General features: G+C 48.4%; 1 protein-coding gene across 50 annotated transcripts in view; it reads left to right on the forward strand.

Moving 5' to 3' along the window:
• Positions 1 to 26,349, forward strand: part of SORBS1 (sorbin and SH3 domain containing 1) — a 221,408-nt gene that overhangs the window by 101,531 nt on the left and 93,528 nt on the right. For 30 of the 50 annotated variants that reach the window (XM_045197526.2, XM_071221176.1, XM_071221186.1 and 27 more), the window contains 6 exons: positions 3,916 to 3,970; positions 9,364 to 9,432; positions 11,824 to 11,919; positions 13,914 to 14,042; positions 22,544 to 22,570; positions 22,690 to 22,802. In XM_045197526.2, coding sequence (XP_045053461.2) covers positions 3,961 to 3,970; positions 9,364 to 9,432; positions 11,824 to 11,919; positions 13,914 to 14,042; positions 22,544 to 22,570; positions 22,690 to 22,802 — 444 coding nt within the window. In that variant the 5' untranslated portion in view covers positions 3,916 to 3,960. The remainder of the gene's footprint in view (positions 1 to 3,915; positions 3,971 to 9,363; positions 9,433 to 11,823; positions 11,920 to 13,913; positions 14,043 to 22,543; positions 22,571 to 22,689; positions 22,803 to 26,349) is intronic. The other 20 variants (XM_071221174.1, XM_071221211.1, XM_071221212.1 and 17 more) reach the window with 3 other exon arrangements.

The following is a 26,349-nucleotide window of genomic DNA, read 5'->3' on the forward strand; positions in this document are numbered from 1 at the left end:
GGTTTGTGCATCTTCCAGGATGCATCCCACAGACAAAACCATTTGCTGAGCCACGTGGGATTCTGGCTGGCCATGTTGGAGGAGAGAGGAATGAAAGGTCTCCTTTCCCAGTGAAACCTTTGGGACACCTTCCTCCCCATCACCTTTGCCGGTCAAGGTTCTTGCATTGCAGAACCACCAGAAAGCACCCCTAGTTAACTCACACTGAAAAGGGATTTATTGGCAAGACCTTGGGCGGTTCTGAGCTTATGGGAGGCCGGAGAATGGCACTCAGAACAGAGGCAGGAATTCAAGGAGGCTGAGTTGGCTGGAACGAGAGCCAAAGTCAGGCCCTGGAATAGTCTGGGTAGGGTGTCACTGCTGTCACCAGCACTGGCGAGGACTGGACTCTGGGCGCCATCCTTGGCACAGCTGCCACTGCCATTCTTGCTGCAGTTTTTATTTAAAACTGCCCAGTGCGTCTTTGTGTCACCTGCTGCAGATTCAATCACCAAGTGACAGCATGCAGCAGAACCTAGTCCCGAAAAGTCTTCATGTGCAGAGCTGGTACTCCCCTATACATTGTCACTGTCACCTACACCGTCATCAGAAGAGTGTCCTGTCACTCTAGGCCCATTCCCCTTTCATCTTTTTAAAAACATATTTATTGTAGATTTGAGAAAGAGAGAGAGAGAGACAGATTTTTTTTTTGTTCCACTCATTTATGCATTCATTGGTTACTTCTTCTCTGTGCCCTGACCAGGGATTGAACATGCAACCTTGGCATATGGGGACAATGCTCTAACCAACTGAGGTGCCCAGTCAGGGCTTTCTCCTTCCAACCCAACCACTGCGTGGTTAATACCTAACACAGGGAGGGCCTCCCAGAGAGCTGCAGTGGCATCTACTGTGGTTGGTGGACGTTTGTGTCACAGTAATGGATAGTATTTGGGATACTATCCCTGACCATGTGTACTTTAGATTAGTTTGTAAGTAAGGGGGGGCTGACACTTAGAAATCTCTAGTATCTATATTGAAGAATATAAAATGTGCACAGGACTACCCACATGTGATGATGGTTACTCGTTATGTGTGAGACAAGACATCCTTTGTGCTTATTTCATAGGACATTTTCATTCGTCTCTTCCCCCGCCTAAGAATGCTGTTGTGCTGCGTACTTATTTGTAAAATTAAGATGGATTAAAGTAAACTATACAGAGGGAGTTGGTAAATGAATTATGGAGTGTTATTATTATGAAATATTATAAAGCCATTAAAATGATGGATATAATAACTGTAAAAATCCAGGAAATGTTAATGAAATATTTAATTTAAAAATTGGGCCCTGGCCAGATGGCATCATCCTGTACACCAAAAGGTTATGGGTTCAATTCCTAGTTGGGGCACATACCTGGACTGTTGGTTTGATCCCCAATTCGGGGTATATGTGGGAGGCAACTGATTGATGTTTCTCTCTCACATCGATGTTTCTCTCTCTCTCTCTCCATCTCTTCCTCTGTCTCTAAAATCAGTGAATGTATCCTCAGGTGAGAATTAAAAAAAAACACAAAAATGTTCAGACATTATGGTTACAACTATGTAAATGTTATTTATGCAGATAGCTAAAGGTAGAAGGACTGTAAAGAAATAAAAGTACTTTCTGTTAAGATAGCTCCATGGTTGAATCAGTACCATTTCTTCAATAATGCCTTAAAAGTTGAATGAATATAAAACCTTAACATAATAAAATTGATTACTAAAGTTATTTTTAAAATACAAATGTTTGGATGGTATCAAACAGCCCCCTTTTTAAAATTTATTCACTCATTTATCTATTTAAATTTATTTATTTTATAGAGAGAGAGGAAAGGAGGGAGGAAAAAAGGGAGAGAAACATCAATTTGAGAGAGAAACATCAATCAGTTGCCTCTAGTACATGTTCTGAACAGGGACCAAACCTGTGTTCTAGGCGCGTGCCCTGAAGGGGAATCGAACCGGTAACCTTTTGCTTTGCTGGACGACGCCCAACCAACTGAGCCACACTGGTCAGGGCCACAACAGCCCTCTTGGTCTCGGGAAGAAAACTGAAGTATCATGAAACCAGGACTGGAAACCACTGGGCTTAGAGAACACAGGAGGTTGTGTTCCGTGACTGAGAGAACAAATGTTCCCACCACTTAGACAATGATCTGAGGGGCTCTTGAGGGTCAAGTGTAGTCTCAGGTGTATTGACAGTGACAGAGGCAAAGTACTGCTGAAGGACTTAGAATGATTCCCTTGTTGCCCTGAGCATTCTCCTGGGTCAATTCCAAGGGCAGTGATCAAGGCAGCCACCCAGAAAGGAAATAATGCCCATGTTAAAAAGGAAGCTACAGCATGTCTCCTTGTGCAGACCTTCAAACCATACCTTGACCTTCTTATTACAGAATTTATGAACCTGGGAGTTGGTTTCCTCTACATCATTCCTTCTCGTACTTTAAACTGCACAGGGACCAGCTGGGGGTCTTTTTAAAATGCAGATTCTGATTCAGTTGGTGTAGAGTCGGAGGTTCTGCATTTTTAATAAGCTCCCAGCTGATGCCAGTGCCTCTGGTCTGCAGACTACACTTTAAATAGCAAGGTGCCCCGCATCCTGAAGACTGGCTCTTCAGATTGCCCTTCAGATGTTCAGCTACACCTTGCTGTTCAGTTTGTGTGTGAGACCTGAAGTCTGAGCATCACAGAACACTGCGGAGAGGAATTAAAGAAGACTTGCGTGAGGAGAGAGAGTTTGTTCTCAGGAATTGGAAAATTCAGTATTGTTAAAATGGTAATTTTCTCGAGATTAATCTATAGATTCAACATGATCACAATGAAAATTCCAGCAGGTTTCTTTCTTTTTTTGGTTGTTTTTGTTTTGAGTAGAAGTTGACCAGATGATTCCAAACTTAAATGAAAATCAAAGGTCCTAGAAGAACCAAAGTAATTTTGAAAAAGCATGAAGTTGGAAGACTCACATTACCTATTTCAAGACTTACTATAAAGCTATAGTAACCAAGACAGTGAGTCATTGGATTAAGACAGATCAATGGAACAGAATGAAGTCCAGAAAAGGACCCATATGTATATGGCTAAATGCTAAATTGTGTTATGCTAAGCAAGCAAAGCCAGGTACAAAGATTACGTGCACTATGGTACCATTTATATAAAATTCTCTAAGAGAACTTTATATAAAATTCTAGAAGAGAAGAAACTGTAGAGACATAAATCAGATCAGTGGTTACTGGGGCCCAAGGATAAGACCACACTGAATAAGAGGGTTGTCCATTTGAACTTCAGTGGTAAGTGCAGCGCCTGCGAGCCTGGGCTTTCAAGTCAGGCTGTCTGGGTTCCTGTAGCTACATTGGCAGGCAAGCTGTTCACCTCCCTGTACCTCGGTTTCCTCATCTGTATGAACTAATATGACATTAGTGCTTACCTTGTAAGGTCGTTGTGAGGATCAAATGAATTAATATATTGAAAGCATCTAGCACATTTCCCTGTGCCTAATAAACTATATTTATTGCTGCTGCTGCTGCTGTTGTTATTATTAACCTCCAATAATATTGTGATTTTACCTTTCTCCCAAAATGTGGCTCTTTCCTTCAACCTCTCCCTGACCAATGTGCACTCCTATAACTCGAGGGCTTTAATAGAATTTTAGAGCTGGAAGAGATCTTGGATAATATTGAGACCAAGTCTGGGTGACAAAACTGAGGCCAAGAAGGCTGAGTGACGTGCCCAAGGTCCTGTTAGTGCGTAGCAGACCAAGAACCAGGAGCCTGGCCAAGCTGACTCCCGGTTCAGCTCTGTTTTATCAGGATATATGTGTTATTTTCATTTTTAACATGCACCATGGGGATTTACCTTGAACCTGCCGCTCATCAATGCCATTGTGTGGTGTGTGTTTTTCTGCAGAGCACTTCAGAGCCCCGGTTGCAGAAGACTTGTCCTGTCACCACCATGAGCTCTGGTAAGTCGTTTAAAGCCCCTTTTCTTCTGGACAAATCTACACAACCGGGCAGTTTACCCAGTTTCCTCCTTACTCTGAAGGTCCCAACTGCATTTCATGTTTTAGTTCTTGAGACCTGGGCAAGTGCCAAAGCTTTGTCATAAATCGTCATCATCACTATCATCACATTCATTGTTATGGAGTTATTATCTGCCATGTGACAGGAGCTGTGCCGTACACTTTACAGGCACACATCCTGATCTTTATAATAGCTCCCTTTCCCTCTGTTTTAACAATTTTATTGAGATATAATTGGGATACAATAAACTGCAGATATTTTAAGTATACAATTTGATAAAATTTGATGTGTGTACACTCCAGTAGCTTTCTTTTTTTATTTTTTTAATTTTTGTTGTTTTATTGTTTTTTAATATATACCATACAACTATCACATTTTTATTTTCTACTTTGAGAAATGCTGACATTTTTCCTTATATTTGCTCTTTCATCGAGAGTTTTTTTTAATTGTTATTCAATTACAGTTGTCTGCATTTTCTACCCATCGCTTTACCCCCTACCCCAGCCGAACCCACCACCCTCCCCCACCTCCACCCTTCCCCTTGATTTTGTCCATGTGTCCTTTATAGTAGTTCCTGTAAGCCCCTCTCCCCACTGCCCCCTCCCCACTCCCCTCTGGCTATTGTTAGATTATTCTTAACTTCAGTGTCTCTGGTTATATTTTGTTTGCTTTTTCCTTTTGTTGATTATGTTCCAGTTAAAGGTGAGATCATATGGTATTTGTCCCTCACCGCCTGGCTTATTTCACTTAGCATAATGCTCTCCAGTTCCATCCATGTCATTGCAAAGGGTATAAGCTCCTTCTTTCTCTCTACTGCATAGAATTCCATTGTGTAAATGTACCATGGTTTTTGGATCCACTCATTTGCTGATGGGCACTTAGGTTGCTTCCAGCACTCGGCTATTGTAAATTGTGCTGCTATGAGCATTGGGGTGCATAGGTTCTTTTGGATTGGTGTTTCAGGGTTCTTAGGGTATAATCCCAGCAGCAGAATTTCTGGGTCAAAGGGCAGTTCCATTTTTAGTTTTCTGAGGAAATTCCATACTGTTTTCCACAGTGGCCGCACCAGTCTGCATTCCCACCAACAGTGTACTAGGGTTCCCTTTTCTCCGCATGCTCTCCAACACTTGTTTATTGACTTTCTTAATCCCAGCGATGGCAGTGAACGTAAACAGATTGACCATAATTGCCCCAGGGTGCAAATTAATCTAACATGACCTTCATCCGGGCTGGCGGAGCCCTTCGCTCCCCCTTTTGTGAGACCTGAACAAATGACTGGTTTTGAGTGTGTTTAATGCAGAGCTGGCATAGAAAGTACGGGCTGGGGAAGATGAGAAGGGAATGTGTTGCTACTCGTGTGTGGCCAAGAGCTGTCTGCTTTCCAGCCCTGAATTTGAGGACTAGATGCTTCCATCTGGAGATGAAGGCCTGCCCTCGCTACTGAGCCTGCCTGCAGCCTCTCACGACCTGGAGGCTGTGCGGGTGGGGAGGTGACGAGGGAATAGCTGGGTCAAGGGTGTTCTAATCCTGCGTTATTTCCAGGGTGTTACCAGAGACCTCTGTGGATGAAAAACGAGGCTTTCAATTTGTTCGCACACAGTGCCCTTTAGCCAGGTCCGAAACTAGGCAGGGCTGTGTGTGCTTGGGACCAAGGAGGCTCTGGGTGGAACCGATTAGGGCCACAACTGGGCTTCCTCAGGTGCCACCTGTGTGACCTTGGGCCTGTGGTGGACCCTTCTCTGCATCCTCCTCTGTAAAGTAGCCATCCTAAAAGCTCCAACTCGCTGGCATTGTGTGAGGATCAAGTGAGGCAGTGCTTCTAGCGTACTGAGTACCATGCCCAAGGCTTGGCAGTGTTCCGTCCACAGGTTATCAGCCCTGGTTTCATCCTCTCGAGGAGAGGGACTCGCTGCTCCCGGATGCCATCCGTGCTTTTGCTGTGCATGAAAAGGCTGCATACTTTTCCCTTCCAGGCGGACTCAGGTACTGCCAGCAGCTCCTGCTTTGTAACTCTTCTTTTGTTTTTGTTTAACTTTTTGTCTTTGTTGTCATTTTTTAAAACTTTTTCTCTGCAGCCTAAAGTTTTTTGTTTTTCTAATATGAGAGTTAGCCTAAACTGACATTGCTGCTTACCCCTGGAACGAATAAAGGGCAGAGGAAGCAGGAAGAGAGGGGCCGGGCAGGAGGGCGAGGGTGCCGGAGTCCCCGTGGGACTTTCCCCCAGGGTCTCCCTCTCGGGTGTGGTGCTGGAGGGAAACTTTGCACAGCCAGAGTCCAAAAAGTCTTCACCCTCTGACCTGATAATCCCACTCTCGGGAATGTCTATCTTCATTCGAAGGCAACAAAAACATCACCCGAGGGAAGGTGAGGAATCAGGAGGTTCATCTGTGTATTTACTTGATGGCATAGTATGCCAATATTAAAATGATCATTGGGAAGAGAGCAGCTATGTAGAAAACATTTCTTTTAGCCTCTGGCGGACTGAGCAGCATGAAAACGATGCATTGTTCTTACTCCGAGTCAGGACTGGCTGCCAGTCACCAAGGGAGATACTTTGTCTGCATTGTCTCATTTCATTCTCCTGGCAAACCCCCAAAGGTGGGCATGGTTAACTTCTCCCATTCTTCAGATGGGGAAACTGAGGCCCTGAGTGGTTAATAATTTGGGATCACTGGTTAGTGAGCAGTGGAGTTGGGGCAAACCCAGGCTGTTGGACATCACTGTGCTACAGAGTTTGACTCTAAGGGGATGGAATGATCTATCAAAATTTCTTTAAGTTAGCTGTGTTTAATTAATAGAAGAAAAAAAGGAAAGGAAAGACATGGGGCTAGACCTGGTGGAAGCTCAGAGGCTGCCCCAGTGCTGGCTTGCGGAGACCTGAAGCAAAGTCTACAGTCCCGGAAAGAAAACAGCCAAGAATTAGGACAGGTGCATGGGGAAGGGATAGTCAAAGCACAGGTGGGGTGACAGAACCTGTGATGTTTCTTTCACTTGGATTTCTAGCCTTATTGCCAACATCCTCCTTTCATCCACCCCAGTAATGGGGGTGCAAGGGAGACGTTGGCCTCTGGGGGAACTGGCCTTCATCTGTGGCTACATCGAAGGCAGTAAACAGGACGGAGCCTGGGGGGCCTGTCCAGGCTGCTGGTAGGAGGAGCAGTGGGCCCTGCTCATGTCTGTATCCGGGAGCATCCAGGCCGGCCTATGAGGGTAGTTTGTGTTGGGGAGGCTGATTGTTAAGGACTAGGTGGGGTGACCTTGTCTTAGTCAAGTGAGCTGCTGGGGTTTGGGAAAGGGCTTCAGGGCTAGCATTTAGGGAAGTAGGATATATATCAACTAGATATATTCTATAGGATATATATAATACAGACTGTATCTGGTTTATATATGTATACATAAACCATTCTATATAGAATATATCTGATATACATATATATTTTTTTTTTAATAAAAAGTGTTTTCCATGACCAGTGTGGCTCAGTAGGCTGGGCATCATCCCGCAAAGCAGAAGGTTGCTGTTTCAATTCCAGTTGTGTTCCTGGTCAGGGCACATGCCTGGGTTGTGGGTTCCGTCCCTACTCGGGGCATAAGAGGCAACTGATTGATGTTTTTTCTTTCACACCAATGCTTCTCTCCCTCGCTTTCTCCCTTTCTTCCCCGCTCTCTAAAAATAAATAAAATCTTTTTTAAAAAAACAAAAAGTGTTTATCCCAGTCAGGGATGAACACGATAACCTGTGGATAGAAGAGGCCAGAGTTCAAATCCCAGCTTAGCGATCTTAGAGCCTGGCATCTTCTCTGAGCCTTAGGTTTTTTTATTTATAAAATAGCAATTCCTAATTCTGAGCTCCAGGGCCCTGAGTCTTAAGAACAAAATGAGATGCTGATTGTGGAATGCTTAGCATGGCTCCTCAGCCATATAGACATTTAAAAGACCATAGCTGTTATGATTGGTTGGCTTTTGGCTGTTAAGGGACACTTGAAATACACTGATCACATTCTTGGGTGGCAGGGTCTGCCCACCCACCTGTTTTCTCTTTCCCGCCTCCATCATTTCTGGGTGGGACGAAGGTGAGCAGCGAGGGTCTCCGTGTCTGCAGCTGAGTAGGACTCAGAAAGATCTCAGCTGACACAGAGAAGGTGACATTTGCCTCGAGGATGCACAGGGTTTCCTCAAGGTAAAAGGGGGAGGATGCATTCTCAAGCCAGAGCCTAGAAGGAACAGGCCTACTGGTCTACCAGTATCTGACAGGCCGTGAGAGGAGGTGAGAGTGTCAGGCAGGGGGAGGGGGACAATGCAGCTGGAGGAGAGCTGGGACCAGTGGCTGAAGAGCCTCCAGTCCAGGGTGAATGTCCCCAGGCTTTGTCCCGTAGGTGGCTGTTGGCCTTTGGGGCTTATAGGTTTGCTTTTAATTATCAAGAAGGCCAATTCATTAATTTAAATATAACCAGGTACACCAAGATACAGGTCATCCCACTTACTACAAAATTGTATTTCAAACAATCATTGGTACATTTTGGGGAACTTGGAATACATTTATTTTCAAGCAAATAGTATAAATAAATGGTTGAATTCCCAGATTAAACCACAATATTTTTACTTTTAAAACAGAGGTAAAATACAGCAAGTTTAAAGTAGAGGGATTTCAGAAAATCTTACTGCATTGTTCTGTTTGGTTTTCATCTGCCCTGCACCCTGGGGCTTGTTTAACCCGGGGCTGTGGTTAGATCCAGGTCTAGAAAGCGTTCTCTGGTGCAGACTGAGGGGTGGGGAGGAGAAGGGACAAAATGGAGGCAGGGAGAACGGTCAGGAGGTCCTGTCATCTCGGGGACAATAACACAAGGGCCTCGACTGGGACAGTGGGCTGGTGAGGAGGGGCAGTGTCCAGGGAGGGACAGCATGATTTTGCTGACAGCTGGGCGTGGGATGCGGTGAAGAAAAGGGTCACAGAGCCTGAGTTTTCAGTTGTCCAATTCTCAGTCTGGACGCACAGGGGTGCTGGCCTTTGAATGGGCAGGTAAGCCTTCGTCAGGCAGGAGATGCCATTTTGAGGGAATTAAGCAGATTTTTTTTTTAATGTCCAAAATAAAGCCATAGCAAGAAGGCAGGAGAATTTATATCACCCACCACATACTTCTATCCCCAACCAGCTTTGCCTTCTCTCCTGCTACAGGCTGCACACAGTTCTCAGAATTCCCCACGATGCCGGAGGGGGCTGTCCCCAGGCCTGTGGAAGCCTGTATGTCCCCAGCACCTCACACACTTGTGTAGAACTCAATACCTGCTGGAGAGGGAGACCTCACCTTCAGCTTTGTGCTTTTTTTCTTTCTTTCAGAATGTGATGTTGGCGCCTCTAAAGCCGTGGTGAACGGGTTGGCACCAGGCAGCAATGGGCAGGACAAAGGTAAGGCTTTTAAAGGGAAGCCTGGCCCGGTACTGGAAAACATTTCTAGGAGGAGCAGAGGATGTTGGGCCTGGACCACTCGCCTGGCGGGACTGGTCGTTGGTCCTATCGGGCCTTGAGCTGGAGACCCGTTTCCCCACTGACTTTCTGAAACTGTGCGCATGTTCTTGCATCTCAGGAACCAGAGGTGACTTACTAAAAATGGTCCCTAGCTCTCAAATACACAGGCCGAGGCGTACCTCATGCCTGATGCATGTGGTGTTTATCAGCCTGAAATTTCCCTTACCCGGCATTTCACCTTTGCCGTCTTGACTGAGGCAAGAGCCTAAGTTGCTGAAATAAATTATTTCAGTGGCATTAGTTTCATGCACATCCTTTCATCTTTTCAGTTTTTAAAAGCTTTAGGACAAAAAATTTAAGTGTGATGTGAATGATGGATAAGATGACCTTTGAGGTCCTGTAGTCTCTCATCCAAGTGTCTCGAGGCTGACCGGAGAGCTAAGTGCCCCCGTCACTTCTGCAGTGTGGTGTGAGTTGGGGTGACAAGATACAGGTTCAAGTCCCAGTTCTGCCACTCACATGTATCCCTGGGGGTCCTTTGTCTTCATGGGCATGAACTCCCATTTCTAGAAAACACAGGAATTGCATGATCTGCAGTATTTATTCCTGCTTCAAATTCTGGGTTCCAGGGATTCTCTCTGCCTTCATCCCACTGCATGTTATGGTCTCAAAGAGGGAGGGCCAAAGTCCTATCATTGGGCATTTAAGTAATTTCACAGTTTGACATGTTGGCCTTTTGTACTTTTTATCTGGTTTTGCCAAGTATTCCTTTTGAGACAAGGCCAAGTGTAAAGTCAGAGAGCTGAACGGGGGAAGCATAGAGAGCAGGAGGGATGGGGCACAGGGGTGGCTGGGTTGGGGTGGGTGCCTTTGGCAGGAGCCCCGTGCTCCTTGCCTCCCTACCCACTGCCCTTCTCCACTCATGATGCAGGGCTGTGTTCTTGGGGTCCTGGACAATATCAGCTAAGTCACACATCAGGGTGTTGAAGGTGCCTGTGGAGTGGCTCCACGGGAGGGTATAATCATCCAATGAGGAGCATGGGAGTAGTTGGGACTCTGATGCTTTTAAAACCTGTGGGGCCATCGACACCATCCCTACGGATTCACTGAAAGAAGAGACTTCAGGGGTGCAGGGGGAGGGTGGCGGGTGGAGGCGGATTCCGCCCTCTCTGTAAGACTCACTTTTGGTTGGTGAGAGGAGGCGGATGTCACCTGAAGGTCATCGTGGTGGCCTGAGTTGGTCACTAAGCCAGGGCCAGCCCAGCCGAGCTCTAGTCTCAGCCTCTTCCCCTGAGAGCTGGAGGACCCTGAGCAACTCTCTGAGCCTCTTGCTTCTTCTTCTGAAAATGGTAACATAACAAAACCCTCCCCGCTGGTCATAAAGAGCAGGCGGTAGGACTGCTGGGAAAGCATGTTTGTATCTCCAGACATGCAGCATTGATGTGATCCACTTAGTTATTGACGGCCACGTGATCGCTGTGTGCCTTACGAAATAGCGGCATGATGGACTGCAAGGTGAACCGGCTACTGCGGAGGCTCCTCCCTGCCTCCTGTCCCCTTGACGGGCTTGTCAGCATGATGCTAAGTCATCAGTGACCATCTTGCGTCCTAAACAGCCCTGCTCTCCCCACCCCTCCCCTGGTTATTACGTGGATCTGGGGCCAAAAGACCTCCGAGTGTTGCTCACTGGAGTGGCGTTGGCACACAGCACCTGAGCTCGCATCTCTCTCTGTTTGTTGCCATTGGAGAGGCAGCAGCCCTTGCCACATCACAGGCAGTTACCCCAGCCCTCCTGAAGCTCAGCTGGGCGTCAGGACCCTGGGCTGCATACATGGGTGCTCAGAGCGGAGCAGGCACAGGACCCTAGAAGTTATGATTTTGGGGATGCAGCTGTGATGACCGTCACAAATGTGTCCCTTTCCTTCCTCCCCTCTCCCGGTGCCTGAGCCATGGCTGTCCTTCTTGGAGCCCTACCCACCAGCACAGACACCCCAACATTTTTTCAGGGCCACTTGGATCCCGATTGCTCCCCCCTTCCTCTGTTTGCCAGGCCATCTGCATCTCTAAATCTTGGCAAGTTCCTGGTGTGGCAGGAGGCACAGACACTGACCAACTGCATGTGGGTGACGGTTGGAGGGAGGGTTCTGTCATCCTGGCACCGAATTCTAAAGAGAGAAAGCAGGTTAATTCAAATTACTGCGTCTACTGCTCTTTCTAGTGTTCTCTCCATGTGGGCGACTTCCTCCTACTGTCCTTGCCCAGTTCCTCAGCTGCCTGAGTGTTTCCCAAATGTTCTTTCTGGAGGCACCATTTACCCTTTTGTGTTTGCAGCAACTGCCGACCCTTTACGTGCACGCTCTATTTCCGCTGTTAAAATAATTCCTGTGAAGACAGTGAAAAGCTCTTCAGGCCTAGTACTCCCTCCAGGTACCTCTCCTTGGGTTGGTTTCTTTTTTTCAATTGTTAGCAGATCATGCATGGTTTTCCTTCCTTCTTTCCTTCTAACAAAGACTTGGAGGTTTAATCCCTGCATGTTTAGGAGCCATTTCCTCTCACTTCCTCGGGTGGTTTCTTTTTTCTTTGGTGTGTGTGTATGTGTGTGTTCCTGTGAGCCAGCCAGCCAGCCTGGAGACAAACTGACAGATACCTGGCCCCCCCGCCCCTCTTTAGGAGAAGGGTCAGTCCAGAGGCTAAATGTTTAATCTGGTGTGGGTCTGAGGTACATGGGTTTCTTGGGCTCTCCCTAGAGGTTTCCAGCTTCCATTACTTCATTTAGAATTCCAGTCTCCCTGAGAATTAATGTGGCTGCCCAGGGAACCTCTGAATTGGGCTGAACTTGAAGCAGCTGCCAAACCTAGATAGATGTACGTCTGTGAAGCTTGCTAGGCCATTTCCCAGAGTGCTCCCTCCCCACCCCAGCCTTCACCTGCCGTCACTTCCTGCTTCTCCTCTCCAAGACGGGGTAATGTTCAGATGTCAGCTCCAGCTCATAGCTTCCTTCTGTATGAAGCAGGACAAGTGTGGCCTGGGTGACGCTTTGTCCCAGTGGCACTTTCAGGAGTTGGGCAAATCTGGTTGTATACTCAGAAACCCATGAGTGGGCTGGATTTGTCAGCTTGCTCCTCAGCCTTGTGAAAAGACCATGGGCTGTGGATCAGTTTTCCCAATTGTTTTGTGACATCAGTCACTTATCCTCTTGAGAGGGTTGGACGAGTCAGAGGCTCTGCAAGGCCTCTGCGTGCTCTGCCATACATTTGCTTTCGTGCTTCATGTTCGGTGGGGCAGGTCTGTGCTTTCTGTAACACGAAGGACTGCTCCAAGTTGTTGGAAAGGGGGCTGCAGGGGTGGAAAGAAGGAGAAAAGAGGCCTTGCTTCTCTCCGCCCAGCCCAGGCGTGGGGATGCGCTGGGCATCTGAGCCCACGTCCTGTCCCGTGCTCACCTTACACTTCCCCCCACAACCCAGGCTTGGCGATTTTAGGTCAAAGATCCCAGCTGTGCTGCGAGCAATTTGAAAAAATGAACTGTGGAATTCAGTTCAGCTCAGCTGCGCAGAAACATTTAGCACGTCTGCCTTCCAGGACTGTGTGGTCTGCATCGGTTGCTTGCCTCCTGTGACTGATTTCCTGGAGGATGAGCATCCAGCTCTTTTGAAGCCTATTTTGAAATCCTCAGTGGAATTCCGAAAGGTGACCTGAGTCTGTTATTAGGCCATTGTCAACTGCAGGAGAGGTCAGGACCCAGGGACAGCTCCACTGGGGATGCAGCGAACACTGTTCGTGGAAGGGTGTAGTGTTTCTGGTCGTTCTCTTTGGTGTGGCGTTTTTTCATTAAGTTTGGAATGTGAGGCGCTCTCACTCACAGGCTCTCTCCCCAGGCAGCATGTCCTGCCTCGTCGTTTCAGGGGCTTTGACTTGCTGATACAGACTTTCTTTTCCTTTTCCCGTTGGAGAAGTGCAAGAAGCAGTGATTCTCTGCAGAGAACCACCTAATTCCTGATATTGCCAGCTTGGCCTTTTATAAGACAGCTCGTCTGGAAGCTTGAGAAGTCTTTCCTAAATCCTTTCTTGAACTGTGCCTTACTAATTGGTCAGATGCCTGCTCACCAACCTAAACTTCATTTAATAAAAGAAATAAACCCATTTTCATTTTGAAGTGTTTCCAGCTGGTATTATAACTCATACATTTACTCAGAACTCACAGTTGCCTCCGTTTCCCCTAACCTCACGATGGGCGGAAAACCTCTGAAAATGTGCTTCGTTCCTCTCTGCCACCCACAGGTCATTTGCATTCACCTTAAGACTGTGCGTGGCTCTAACCAGGTTCATCTCATTCCCCAGCTTGAACAGGCTGCTAGCTGACTGTTGCTTAATTCATTAGGAGCCTTGGATTCAGTGCTCTCTTTTGGATGTTTCCTTTTCAGATATGGATCCTACAAAAGTCTGCACTGGGAAGGGAGCCGTGACTCTCCGGGCCTCGTCCTCCTACAGGGACACCCCAAGCAGTAGCCCTGTGAGCCCGCAAGAAACCCCACAACATGAAAACAAACCAGGTGCGCTACCCCTGCAGCTAGGGGCAGGTGGTCAAAGCCACATGGGAAGGGCTTGCATTCATCAGCTGCTTCTTGATTCTCCCAGGGGCCCCTGGGTCAGTCAGCTCCTTGTTCCATCTGTGATGGGTGGCGATCAATGCCCTGAGCTGACAGGCACTCACTTGATTCAGGCAAAGGCACAGCAGCAACCACCACCTTATTTTAGCTTCTGACTGAACAGATGAGCAGAAACCTTGTTACAGAGCTGGTGGCTTTGCAGACTGCACTGGTGAACACAAAGATGGCTTGGGGGCGCGAGGAGGGAGCGGGCAGATGGGCTAGTGGTTAGGTGTCTCTGAGGGCCAGGCAGGGCTGGGGCTGGGAAACAGCCAGGGGACACTGAGAAGAAGTGCAGGCAGCTGGCTGACCTGGCTCCCAGGAAAGCAGAGGTGCGGCAGGCCCAGGCCTGGGGGAATGACCTGGCAGCTGAGGGAGCGGGATCAAAGTGCAGTTCTGAGGCCAGTGCAAACCAGGAGCAAAGGGAGACAAAAGAAGTCCACCTGAAGCCCACCTGCCCACCTTGACCCATCCCTTGGGACGCCTGGGTGTCTAGAGCATGGTGTTGAAGTTTAAACCTGGGGCTTGGGAACCTGATAGATCTGTGTTCGAGTCCTTCATTACCTGTTGGCTGTGCAACCTTGGACAAGATATTTAGTCTCTCAGCCCTAGTAACCTCATCTGTAGAATGGGGTCAATGACTGCACCTGCCTCATAGCACTACTGTGAGGCTGAAATATGGGAAGTGTTTTGCACCACACCTGGTGGCGGGGAGTGAGCTGCACTTGTTGCACCAGCAGAGCCAGGCGCGGGCCCCCAGTGCACTGCCTTGGGCAGCGCTTTCTGACCTTGGGTAAGTCACACTTTTGAAACACATTTAAAGTTGAGGGACTTGGGCAGGATGGTTTCTACGCTTGTTCGAAAGTGCTCTGTAATCTTGGAAGACGTGATTATTGCAGCCTCTCTGGAGAGGGCTCTCCACAGCCCAAGTGTCCCGGGAGCTGGGAAACGCTGACTTAGAGGTTCCACAGGCTCTGCTAGTACAGGGAGGGGCAGCCCCTCTCCGCTTGGTAGGGCCATGCACGGTTCTCACACTTGAGTTGCATCAGAATCACCTGGAGTAAAAACACAGGTTGCTGGGCCCCCAGGTCAGAGCTTCAGAATTTATGATTCCTACTTTGTAGGCTGGGTGGCATCCGAGGTTTTGCATTTCTGACAGGTTCCCAGGTCATACCGATGCTGCTGGTCCAAGGACCACATTTGAGAGCTACTGCTGTAGAGGATGGGAGTTCCTTTCTTGAAGGAAGGCAGTACAGGAAGAAAAGGAATCAGGGTGACAGCTACTCCCTAGGGACCAGAGAGGAAAGGAAATCGGGCATGAAAGCTGGTTGGTACAGTGGGGAGCGGTGTGCTGTGATAAGGGAACTATATGGGATGGCGACAGTCAGTGCCCAGTGTCCTGGGAACTGACTTCCCTTCTGTGCCAGCCACCTGTAGCAGGTACCCAGGCAGGTGTCCAAGGATGAGGCCAGGCTGGGGTTTGAGCACAAGCCCCATTCTGGTCATGCCAGTCCCTGTGGAGAGCTTCTTTCTCCCTCGGCTCAAGGAGGATGTGAGTGGCCTCCAGCACTGAAACTCGAAAGTCGCTTCTTGGCCCTAGATTTCTGGGCCCACACCTCACTCTTGCCCCACTGCCGTTTGCCACTTTCATCTCCAGGAAAGGTGGGGCCAAAGCAGTGAAGACAAAATAATTTCTTCCTGAAAACAATCTAACTGTTCTTCAGGCCTAACTGGGAATATCCAGCTCCCAAGCTGGAGGATGTTTGAGGAAGAGAGAATCCCAAGTGATTGTTAAAGAGAAAAACCATCCTACACCCCAATGGCTCAATAAAATGACCTATCAATCACCTGGTCCTTTCTCTGGTGGTTAATGAGAGGATGGGAGGAGAGGGGGCCTTGAGCACCCCCTGGTGGGCATAGTGTGGCACTATCAGACTGTAAATGCTCCTCTATCCTAAGGTCTGTAATAGGCTTTTGCTACAGTCCTGTGCAGTTATTTGAGGCACTTTAGGAAGCTCTCTCTGGTCCCCACATCATTCTATATCTTATAAGTTTCTTACAGGTAATTTGTGTGAAAAAAATCATGTTTTAACACGCAAATACTCTGAAGAATTAGGGAATAGCTATCAGTCATTCACACCATCCAATAAATTAATCTTAGTAGATGATTTTCATGCTCTCAGTTGAGATCACTGAATCCAGATTATTCATTCAGACATTCTATGTAGCATCATCTCTGTCCCAGGCACTAAGTGAGTCCAGGGGATTGTGGGGAGAAGTAAGGAGAAGGGGGAAAAGGGAGAGTAGCTCTGGGAGCACTGGGTGAGGACAAAAGGCAGCTTGTTGCGGCAGGAGAGTCAGGCGTGAGCCCCGGTCCACCCCCGTGCTTTCTGACTGTGGTTAAGTCACACGTTTTAGGCACATGTGAAGTATGAGGGACTTGGGTAAGATGGCTTCCAAGCCATTCTAGTTCCAAAGGAGCAAGCTTGGTTTGCGTAGAGGGGAAAAAAGCCCCATGCTGAGTAAAGGTACACAACAGGCTGGAGTGAGCTCACACTGCAGGGGAGGTTCCAAGGATGTGACTCTGGAGGTCGGACCTGAGGATCTTGTGTCCCTGCCCTACTGCTCACTGACCAGCAGCATCCTGCTGGCTCTTGACTCTGGCTGTGCCCTCGTGCTCCCTGGTCCCCACTCATCCCTGCCTGCCCCCTCCATCAGGGCTGCTGGATGACATCTTCCTGGCCCACACCAGTCTCCAGTCCTGTCCTGGTCGCCCCTGGGCCCAGACCTGCCTTGTGAAAACAGTTTTCAGCAGCTCCGTCAGACAGCCATGCCCCGCCTGGACTGGGGGCCCAAGGGTGAGGCAGTGAGTTTTTCTACTCCCAGCGCCTTCACGGATAGCTGATGTCAGATACTGTCCCGCTCCCCCCTTATCAGCGGGGCCAGCATCTGTTCCCTGTCTGCTCTGTCTGCCCTACCCCTGCCTTGCTCCCTGCCTTTACCACCTTCTTCCGTTCCTACAGGTCTCCAAGGTGCCTGTAGAGTGGAAGCTCCAGTTTCCCACACTGTCTACTGATCTCTTTCCTTAAATGGACCTTTGACACCCACATTTCAGAGAGACCCCCTGTTTCCAACCCTCTCATGCTGGGAGACATGTTCTCATTCCTGAGTCATACAGTCCTCTGTCGAGGCTCTGCTCTGCCACTACTATCTCTGTAATATCAGCAACTTACTCAACCTTAGAGAGCGTCAATTTTCTCACTTATAAAACGGGAATGATCTTAATAGAGTTTTGGGGATTCAATGAGCTCTTTCATATCAACATTTAACACAGAGCCAGGCAGACGGCGGGTGCTCTTTAATGGTAGCCATTCTAGTTACTACAGGCCAGGAGGTCCCCTAAGGCTTCCCATACTTCCAGTTAGAGGCCCTGAGGGCCTGGGCCCGGCAGGAATGAAGAGCAGGGGCCAAGGCTGAGTGGACTGGGGAGAAGGAAACAGTAGGGCTCAGCGTCTAAGGAGCATGGATGGCAGGCTCAGTGCTGACCAGGAGAGCGGCTGGCACTCATGGACGTGAGGGAAGGTGAAGGAATGGTGAATTCCTTTTTTTTTTTTTTTTTTTTTTGGCAAGGGAAGGACTTCTGGGAGGAAGTTTCTAATAGGCATTTGGAAATTTGGAGTCTAGATATGCATCTGGGAGCCACCTGCAACCAAATGAACACAGGGAGGGTGGAGCTGCTCTCAGAGGTTCAGTGGCAGACGGAGTTTTTGGAGTTGCCTGGTTTAAACCCGCTGTCCAGACCCTTGCTTTCACCCGGTAGCTTGCCTCTGGATCCCTGGCCACGGTTTCCTGACCAACTTCTAATCTCTGACTGTGGACCTTAGTTTTTGGAATAGAACCATCTGGAAAGAACTGCAGTAATCTTAGTGCTGACTCCCTGCCCCTGGGAGAGGCATTACCTGATCCCTGCATCCTGGTACCATTGCTCGGCAGAGGCCAGGTCTGCGTGTGGGCCTGTTGGCTCAGAGTGACTCCACCCATGTCCCCAGGTCAGGTGTTTTTACTCCAGAGGAGACCAGGAGCCTGGAATGGTGGTGGGCGTGGTACCAAGCTTCCTGTCTGGTGTAGCCCGAAGACCATCAATGCCTGTGTTTTGATTCACAAGGCAAAACCCAGTTCAAGTCTTATATTTTGTTAATTCTGTGCCAGTTGGTTCCACTCCTTCTGCCCGATTCTGGAGAACCAAGTTCACTTTGGACGTAAAGATTCTTGGGCCTGCAGTCAACTCATTCCCTCTAGTTGGAGTCTCACATTCGCTCTCCAGAAATGGCAGTGCCAAAAAAGATGTCATGAGAAAATTAACATCGGGACAGTGAAAGACACTTCCTACCCCCATTAACTCGGGGACCTTTTCATGAGCTCAAGTGTGAGAACTGGAGCCAACTGAGGAGATGGAGGGAAAAGTCCCCATAAGAGAACACCTTCGCTTCCCACGCCAGCTCCAAGGCGAGGGGATTCCCCAGGCCATCCGCAGTTTTGACAGTCTGCTGGAGGGACTCGGAGAACTCTGAAAGCTATTATACTCATGGTTACGGTTTATTACAGATTAAAATCAGCCGGGAGGAGAATCACAGTTTCCAGTATCCGCTGGGTTCCTAGCATTTAGGCGTTACAGTTGCTCAGATTGCTCCAGCCAGGAAGCTCACCTGAGCCGTTGTGTCCAGCGGTTTTGCTGAGACTCCGTCACAGAGGCAGTACCCACTGCCCATGTGGCTGATACCCTAAAGCCTATTATTGGTGTGACACAGACACGCCCATCAGGGTGATGTTCCTGGGCTTTAGGGATTAACTCCCAGAAGCCAGACATCTTTTCGGGTAAGTTTAAGTTCTTCGCCACATAGCATGAATAAAAAATAAACATAACTAGAGAGTTTTAAAACACTCCTAGAGCCACTTTTAACCCCTCTCATCTGTTGGACACTCTACCATAACACATCAAATCTCTCAGAGAAAGTTATCCTAAGATTCCAAGAAGAAACTGACCAGCAAAACAATTTAGGACAGACCAAAATGACATTAGCACAGATGAGACGCAAGAAAATAACTAGGGGCTGTGGCCACAGGCCAGAGAAGGTGGTGTATGAAGAGCAGACGGAGGACAAGATAAGGCAAAAGAATTCTACTTCTCATGGGAAGGCTTGGGTCTCTTCGGGGCTGCAGAACCTACCTAAGATCCAACTTTCCAGGGCCCTCTTCCCCCTCAGGAGCTCGAGGTGGCATTTATTGTAAGAAGCATTTTGACAGTCTCCCCACCTGAAGTTAATAATCGGTGGCTCTGCATGTAAGATTTCACATGCTGTTTCGGGCACACAGTGACCCTGAGCTGCTACCACCCTTCAGGGCTGAGAAGACTAGGTAACAGGTGAACGGTGATGAAACGTTAGAAATGCTGCCCCCTTTAAAGGAAGAGGGGAATGCTTAGGAGGGTCCTGGGAACTCATAAGGACAGGGTAAGGGGGACAGTTTTAATGACTTGGAATTAGAAGAAAAAGTGGGTTGATCCCTAAGGATATTATGTTCTTGAAACTGTTTATCAAATGGCAGAAGTCGGCAACTCCCATTTATTTCTATGTCTGGGGAAATTTTTTCTTCCTATGCTTTGGATTCCTCGTTTACTAAGCACATACTTTATGCCAGACGTTTCCATTGGATCCTTGGGACTCAAAATTTGCTGCAGGATGCGCGGTTAGCAGGATAGTCAGCATTCAGATTTGGCGGTCTGGTGCTGACGTGGTAGTCCCATTTTGGTACCTAGACCTTTGGAGGGACAGACTCATCTTGGATTTCCATGACCGATCTGTTTGCCAATGTCACCTGAGTGGCCAACCCAACTGAGAACCAAAGAGGAAGCAAAATAAGGTGTCCCCAAATGTATGTACAAAGCTCACATCCTTTATTGAATAGTCCCTCACTCAGAACCTATTGATAATCTACTGTATTTGTAAATCTAATAGATTTGACAGAAAGATTTCACAAAGGTGAATTAGAAGTAACTTCGGGCAGGAGGGAGAACCATTGTCACCACATGTCACCCGGTGTTTCAGGACCTGTTAGGTGTGAGGAAATCCCTGGGCCAGGGCTCTGGGTGCATATAGCAGAGAGTGTTGAAAACGGTCGCTTAGAGGATATTTTACATACCTGATCTTCAGCATCCCTGTGAGGTGTACATGGAGTAAGGATTATATTTTGCAGACATGAGTGATGAACAGCTTGCCCTTGGTCACACAAGCCATCCATTGCAGCGATGTGAATAAAAGTCAAGTCCTGTGAATTGTCCACAAGGGAAGGGCAGAATGTAACAGACAACCTGCTAAAGGCATATACAGCTGAAACCTGTAAGAACTGTGACTTAGAGGGAGAAAAATAAGCAAAAATAGATAGAGTTAGCTTTCCAGAATAAGGATGTTTTCAAGTATTGCTTGTATCAGCTGTTGTCAGAGTGTGGGCTGCGGTTCATCAGCCTTAGCATCATCTGGAGCATATTAGAAATGCACATTTTCGGACCTAACCTGCTCACTGAGTCAGGAGGAACCTGGGGGTGAAGCCCAGCCATCTGTTTTCACAAGCCTTCCCTGTGATGCTGATGCAGCTCTGCCACCTTGTGGCTCCCACCACCTCCCTGAAATGTAGGTTCTACTTGGTGGCCGATGGTGGCTGTGGATGGTGGACAGAGCGCTGTTCGTCCTTCTGGAGACCTGGGCTGACTGCTTTGTCGTTTCCTGGCTGGGTGACTTTGGGCAAGTCAGCTGGCCTTTCTGTTTCCTCACCCATGAAGTGGCATGATTACCTATGTCACAGACTTGGGTGCCCTAACTGAAATACTACGTTGGGGCAAAGGTGACTAACTGTACCTGGCACTTAGAAAGGTATTCAGGAAACGTTTGTAAATCCCAGCTTGACATCTGGAAGGCCCGTCTCTAGTCCTTGAGGGACACACAGTGAAATGGAGCCGTGGGCCATGAGACCTGCTGTATTACTCCCTCTCTGTCTCTCTACAGGGTAAGACAAGAGGGGGCACCCAGACAGAAGGAAGTGAAGGGATTGGCTAGATCAGGGGTTGGCAAACTTGAGCTGTGGGCCAGAGGTGGCCGTGCCTATTTTTGCACAGCCCATGAACTATGAATGATTTTCACATTTTTAAATGGTTGAAAGAAAAGTCAAAGCAATATTATATGCCACATGGGAATTCTATGAAATTCAAATGTGTCCGTAAGTAAAGGTGTTGGAACAGAGCCACACTCATTCATATAAGTAGCATCTGTGTCTGCTCTTGTGCTGCAACAGAAGAGTCGCATAGTCCCCACTAAGCCCATATGGCCGCAGAGCCTAAAATATTTACTGTCTGGCTCATTACAGAAAAAGCTTGCCGGCCCCAGGGCTGGATGGAGGATAGAGAATGGAGATGAGAGACGATGCAGAAGATCGTAAGAGCAGACGTCTACCCAGCTCTGCCAGCCACTGGGCTAAGTGTTCCTCATGCGTTATATCATTTAATTCTCATAGCAATTCTGATGAAGCAGGCATCCCATTATCCCCATTCTTCAGATGGAGAAACTGAGGCTTGTAACTCCCTCAGGGACACAGGGTCCATAAATGGTGGAGTCAGGATTTGAATTGAGGTCCGCCTGCCTTCCCAGCCGAGCTAATAACCATTGTGCTCTCTCTTGCCTTGTGGCGTTAAGTGGGTCTGAGATGCATCGGGCAGTGGCTGGGAGGGCTGGGTGATAGCCCGCTGAAGGGAAACGAGGGTGCCTTTTTGTGTGATGAAAACTCAGAAAGGGGTGATTAGATTTTAAATGTTTATGTGGCTCGCTTAACGGAAAGAAGAAAAGCAACTGGGGAGGGAAAAAAAATGTTCTTACTACCTCAGATACCTCTGGGCTGAAATCATGTTCTCTCACCAGCCCAGCACCAAGACTTACTGAAAAAGTGCTGATCTCCTTCTCCTTCCCCTGGATCTGTTAATTAGTCCAGCCTGCTAATGAGGAGGGGTCATGCTGAGCCCACATCAGGCGTGAGGAAGGGGAACGAGAGTTAGTGAGGAGGCACTGGACAGTGAAGTTCTGTTGCCGTTTAGTCTGTAAAATAAGAATGTCAAGGAACAATTGTTTCTTCATTGCTGTGAATGCGAGCCTTGTGTTTTCAAAGGTCAGCGCCTGTGAGCACATCATGGTCTGGAGTGGGTTCCTATGGCAATTAGGCCATCGTGACTGGGGGCCTTTTGTGTCAGGCCGCGGGGTGCTGGATTTGCATCTTTCTGTGCGGCGCATGCTTGTTTCCTGCAAAAGTAACCATTGCTGTCTCCCCCTTTTTTCTTGTTTTCATCCTTTCTGCACCACACGTAGTTCTGGAGTCAGAGAACCCCTCGGCAGGTATGGTTTCCCTTGCATTCCTCCTGTCCCTGCCTGCCACCAGGGGCCCTTCAATTAGAGGGGAACCAGGGAGTGTTCCTTGGGAGTGAGGGTTTTTTGTTTTCTTTTTTCCATCTCAGATGAGTGGAGGCCTTCTTCCAATGCTGATGCCAATGGGAACGCCCAACCCTCTTCGCTCGCTGCCAAGGGCTACAGAAGTGTGCATCCCAACCTTCCTTCCGACAAGCCCCAGGTAGGCATGTGCCCCAGGGCAGGGTGAGGACTGCTGGGCGGCACCTGTTCTTAAGTGTTCTTGCTTTAGTTCATGCTTCCAACTTGCTCCACCGGGTAATGGGCTGGGCTCAGAGTTGGCGTTGGTGGCCAACTCTGGAAAAGCTCTGCAGGAATCAGAGGTAGGGAGAGGCTAGGCTTGAGGGAAGCAGAGGCACGGGAGAGGTTGGTGTGTACCAGGGTATTGGAAATGTAGGCCCAGTGTTTGACCATGTTTAAGTGTGTTTAGGGATGTTCTGGAAGAGAGAATCATTTGACTTTGAATAGTGGAGAAAAGTTCTGAGCTTGTTTGTTAAAAACTCTTTAGAGTGTAGTATTCAAAGGGAGAGTGAATGTCGTGTTTATTCCATTAATTTGCTGCAGTCGGGGCTGTAAGCGTTCCAGCAACTCTGTCTTTTCAGACTAAGTTCAGGCGGCTGTGGCTAGACCCTCATCCCATAGCCCAGAGCAGGCAGCTAGTGTGGGGGTGGCAAAAAACAAAAACAAAAACAAAAAAAAAAAGCAAAAAACTCCAAGCTGTACAACTTGGAGTAGGGATCATTTTGCTTAAGTCTTTCCCCCTAGATTGTTTTCCTGATCTTTCTTCCCTCCCCTGCCCGTGGCTACTTTGCCATTTCCGTGAAAGGAGCGGACCCAGTTTTAATTCAGGCAATCCGTGAAGAGTGCTTACATGGAGGAGCCACAGCCACGGGATGGAGCTTCCTTTTAAAGGAAGCTCTGCAGCCCAAAATACGTTGCAGATATGTGTTCCTCATGTGGTCCCCTTCCCTGTGCCTACTTTCTGTCAAGGTGCTCCCAGAACTCACCAAGAGCCAGGGAACTCTGCATTTCCTTCCTGCTTCCCACGCTCCTTCTCCAGTGATCCTCTGGTTCCTGTTCCTGAGGACGTAAAATTGCACTGGCCCCTGAAGTGAAACTTCAGAAATAATGCCCCCCTTCCTCTCCTCAGACCTCTGTCTCCCCACGCTTAGAGTTGGTCGCTTAATTACCCACCTGGTGTGCTGAGCAGCACCACTAAGCCTTCCCGCCCCCACCATGGCTTGCCTGTCTTAGGTATGGCCGTGTGCACCCAGGGCCCCCGTTGGAACCAGGAGCTGCGAAGGCACCTCCTGAAATCTTCATCAGACGTGGGGACTCGGGAGGTCAGCTGTCTAGTACATGGCTTGCCATCGGTTTCCCTGGCTCAGACCTTCCCCGGTGTATGAGTGTGCTGCCTGGGGCAGGTGGGCTTCCTTCTCAGCCGTCTCAGGAGTGGATGCAGCTGGCTCTGTTCCAGGTTAGGAGGCCGTGCTGATTCATTCAAGGCAAATGCAAAAGCACATCCCCTTCCACTACCGGTGACTGCTCAAGGATAGCTCACTAATTCCTTTCGGCTTCTTAAACAGCTCTTCAAAAGACATGATTTTAAAAGCATGTGAAGTAAATAAAACTTACACATTAATTACTGCAGGTTTATTGAGTACTTGTGCATCTCCTATGAAGGACTGAGTTGGGGTATGAGGGGCACATGGTTGGGGCTGGAGGCTGCCTTTCCTCCTGCCAGCCTGGGCCTGCTGCCCTGCTCTCTGACGGTAACAGGGAGCCAGGGCTGCCCTCCCCAACAGCGTCATCATGTTGATGTCCCCAGTGGAGGTGGGGATCGGTAGCTTCCAGAACTGAGTAAACTAGGAACATATCAGATTCTTCCAAGCAGCCCCATGTTTTCACCCTCTCACCTTCTAGTAAGAGAAATGAAATTCTGTTAGTAGCCTTTATTCTGGGGAGGATGCAAACTGCTTATGTGGTTCCTACAATGTTTACATGAAACGGAAAGCGGCTCCCTCCATGCAAAGGGCCTGTGCCTATCCGGCTCCTCCTTTAGGGCTAAAAGAAGCCGCAGGACAGGAAGGCCTTTGGCTCTGCGTGCATTGTCAGCACTCTGGGGAAGCATCCTCCCTAGAGGGTCAAAGCCCTGGGAAGGCTCGCGCATGATGTCACACATCTGTGGCACCGTATATGGCCACAGCCACATTAAGTTAAAAACTCATTGAAATGGATTTCTATCTTTAGACAAGAAGGAATCACGTGTGGGACGCTCGAGCTCAAAGTAAAAGTAAATCTGAGCCTAATTCAAACTTGTCTTTTACTTACTTCCCTAGATAACCCTTGTCAGCTTACCCCAACAGTCCCTTTGGTGCGTGTTAGCTCAGTGGTTTGTTTCCAAAGAGCATCATTTAGTCTATAAACGTGCCCCAACCCCCAGCCTGCGTCCACGGAAACCAAGTGAGTGCACCTGGAAGGTCTGCGCCCGGCTACTGCTGAAGAGGGTCGCTCTTTTTGTCTTTTTGGCTGGTACCTACAGCCACATTCCACTGGCGCCGTCGCGGGCACCTGAGGGAAGGATAGTTGTCAGGGTAACCCCGGTACTCAGATAGCTTTTTCCCCTTCCGGGTTACTTGAAAACTTGAGTTTGTTAAGGGATAGGTTGTTTACTGTTTCTGGGTTGACATTCTAATCCAGACTCATAAAACTTTTTTATTTTTCACTTATTTACTCTTGCTAACATCCTTTCCCCCTTGCCACCTGCACTCCACAAAAAAAATAAACAGAAAGTAGAAAACAACCTCAAAATAGGTCCACGCCCTTGTACCCTTCCAGTTTTTGGTCACAGCCCATTTGCCAGATAGTGACCAAACGCTAATGCATCTCACCTGTGCCGTTTGGTGGAAGGTTCTGGTTTTCTTCTAGAACTGGGCTATCTTTAAAGATAGGGCCCAGGGAAGAACGTCTAGGTATCTTGGCTTGTGCTACTGTAACAGAGCACCATAGCTGGGCGGCTTAAACAGCAGACATTTATTTCTCACAGTCCTGGGGGCTGGGAAGTCCAAGATCAAGGTGCTGGCCTGTTTGGGGCCTGGTGAGGGCTCTCTTCCTGGGTTGCAGACGGCTGTCTTCTCACCTTGTCCTCACAAGGTGGAGAGAGAGAGAGATCTCTGGTCACTTTCTTTTCTTATTAAGGACACTAATCCACGTCATGGGGCCCCACCCTCATGGCTTTATCTAACCCTAAGTGCCTCCTAAAGGCCCCATCTTTAAAAATCATTTCTTGGGGCTTGGGGCTCAGCGTATGAATTTTGGGGGGTGCAGACACTCAGCCACAACACTAGGAAAATGAACTTTGCTCATCTTATGGTCTAATTCCCAGTTGAGCCACAGATTGACAGATGGCTCTCATTGAAATGAGGATCAGTCTGGAGATTTACCTCATTTCCTGACCTTCTGCCCCACTGAGACCCAAGGAGGAGTCATGCTGAGGGACAGGGAATGAGCTGTGAACTATAGCTTTCTAGCTCTGAACCTGGAACCAGAGCTTTGGCCTTACGCCAGGAGCCCTGGGGCTGACCACCGCCCTCCAGGATTCGCTGTGCCTTCTGGGGAGCTGGGTGGGAATGGGGAAAGGGCTGGAGTGTGATAAACCAAGTACAGTCCAGGCTGGTAGGCCCATTAAGTGCTTCGGTGCCTGGTCCCTT

The sequence above is a fragment of the Desmodus rotundus genome, chromosome 4 (assembly GCF_022682495.2).
Source record: "Desmodus rotundus isolate HL8 chromosome 4, HLdesRot8A.1, whole genome shotgun sequence".
NCBI lineage: Eukaryota > Metazoa > Chordata > Mammalia > Chiroptera > Phyllostomidae > Desmodus > Desmodus rotundus.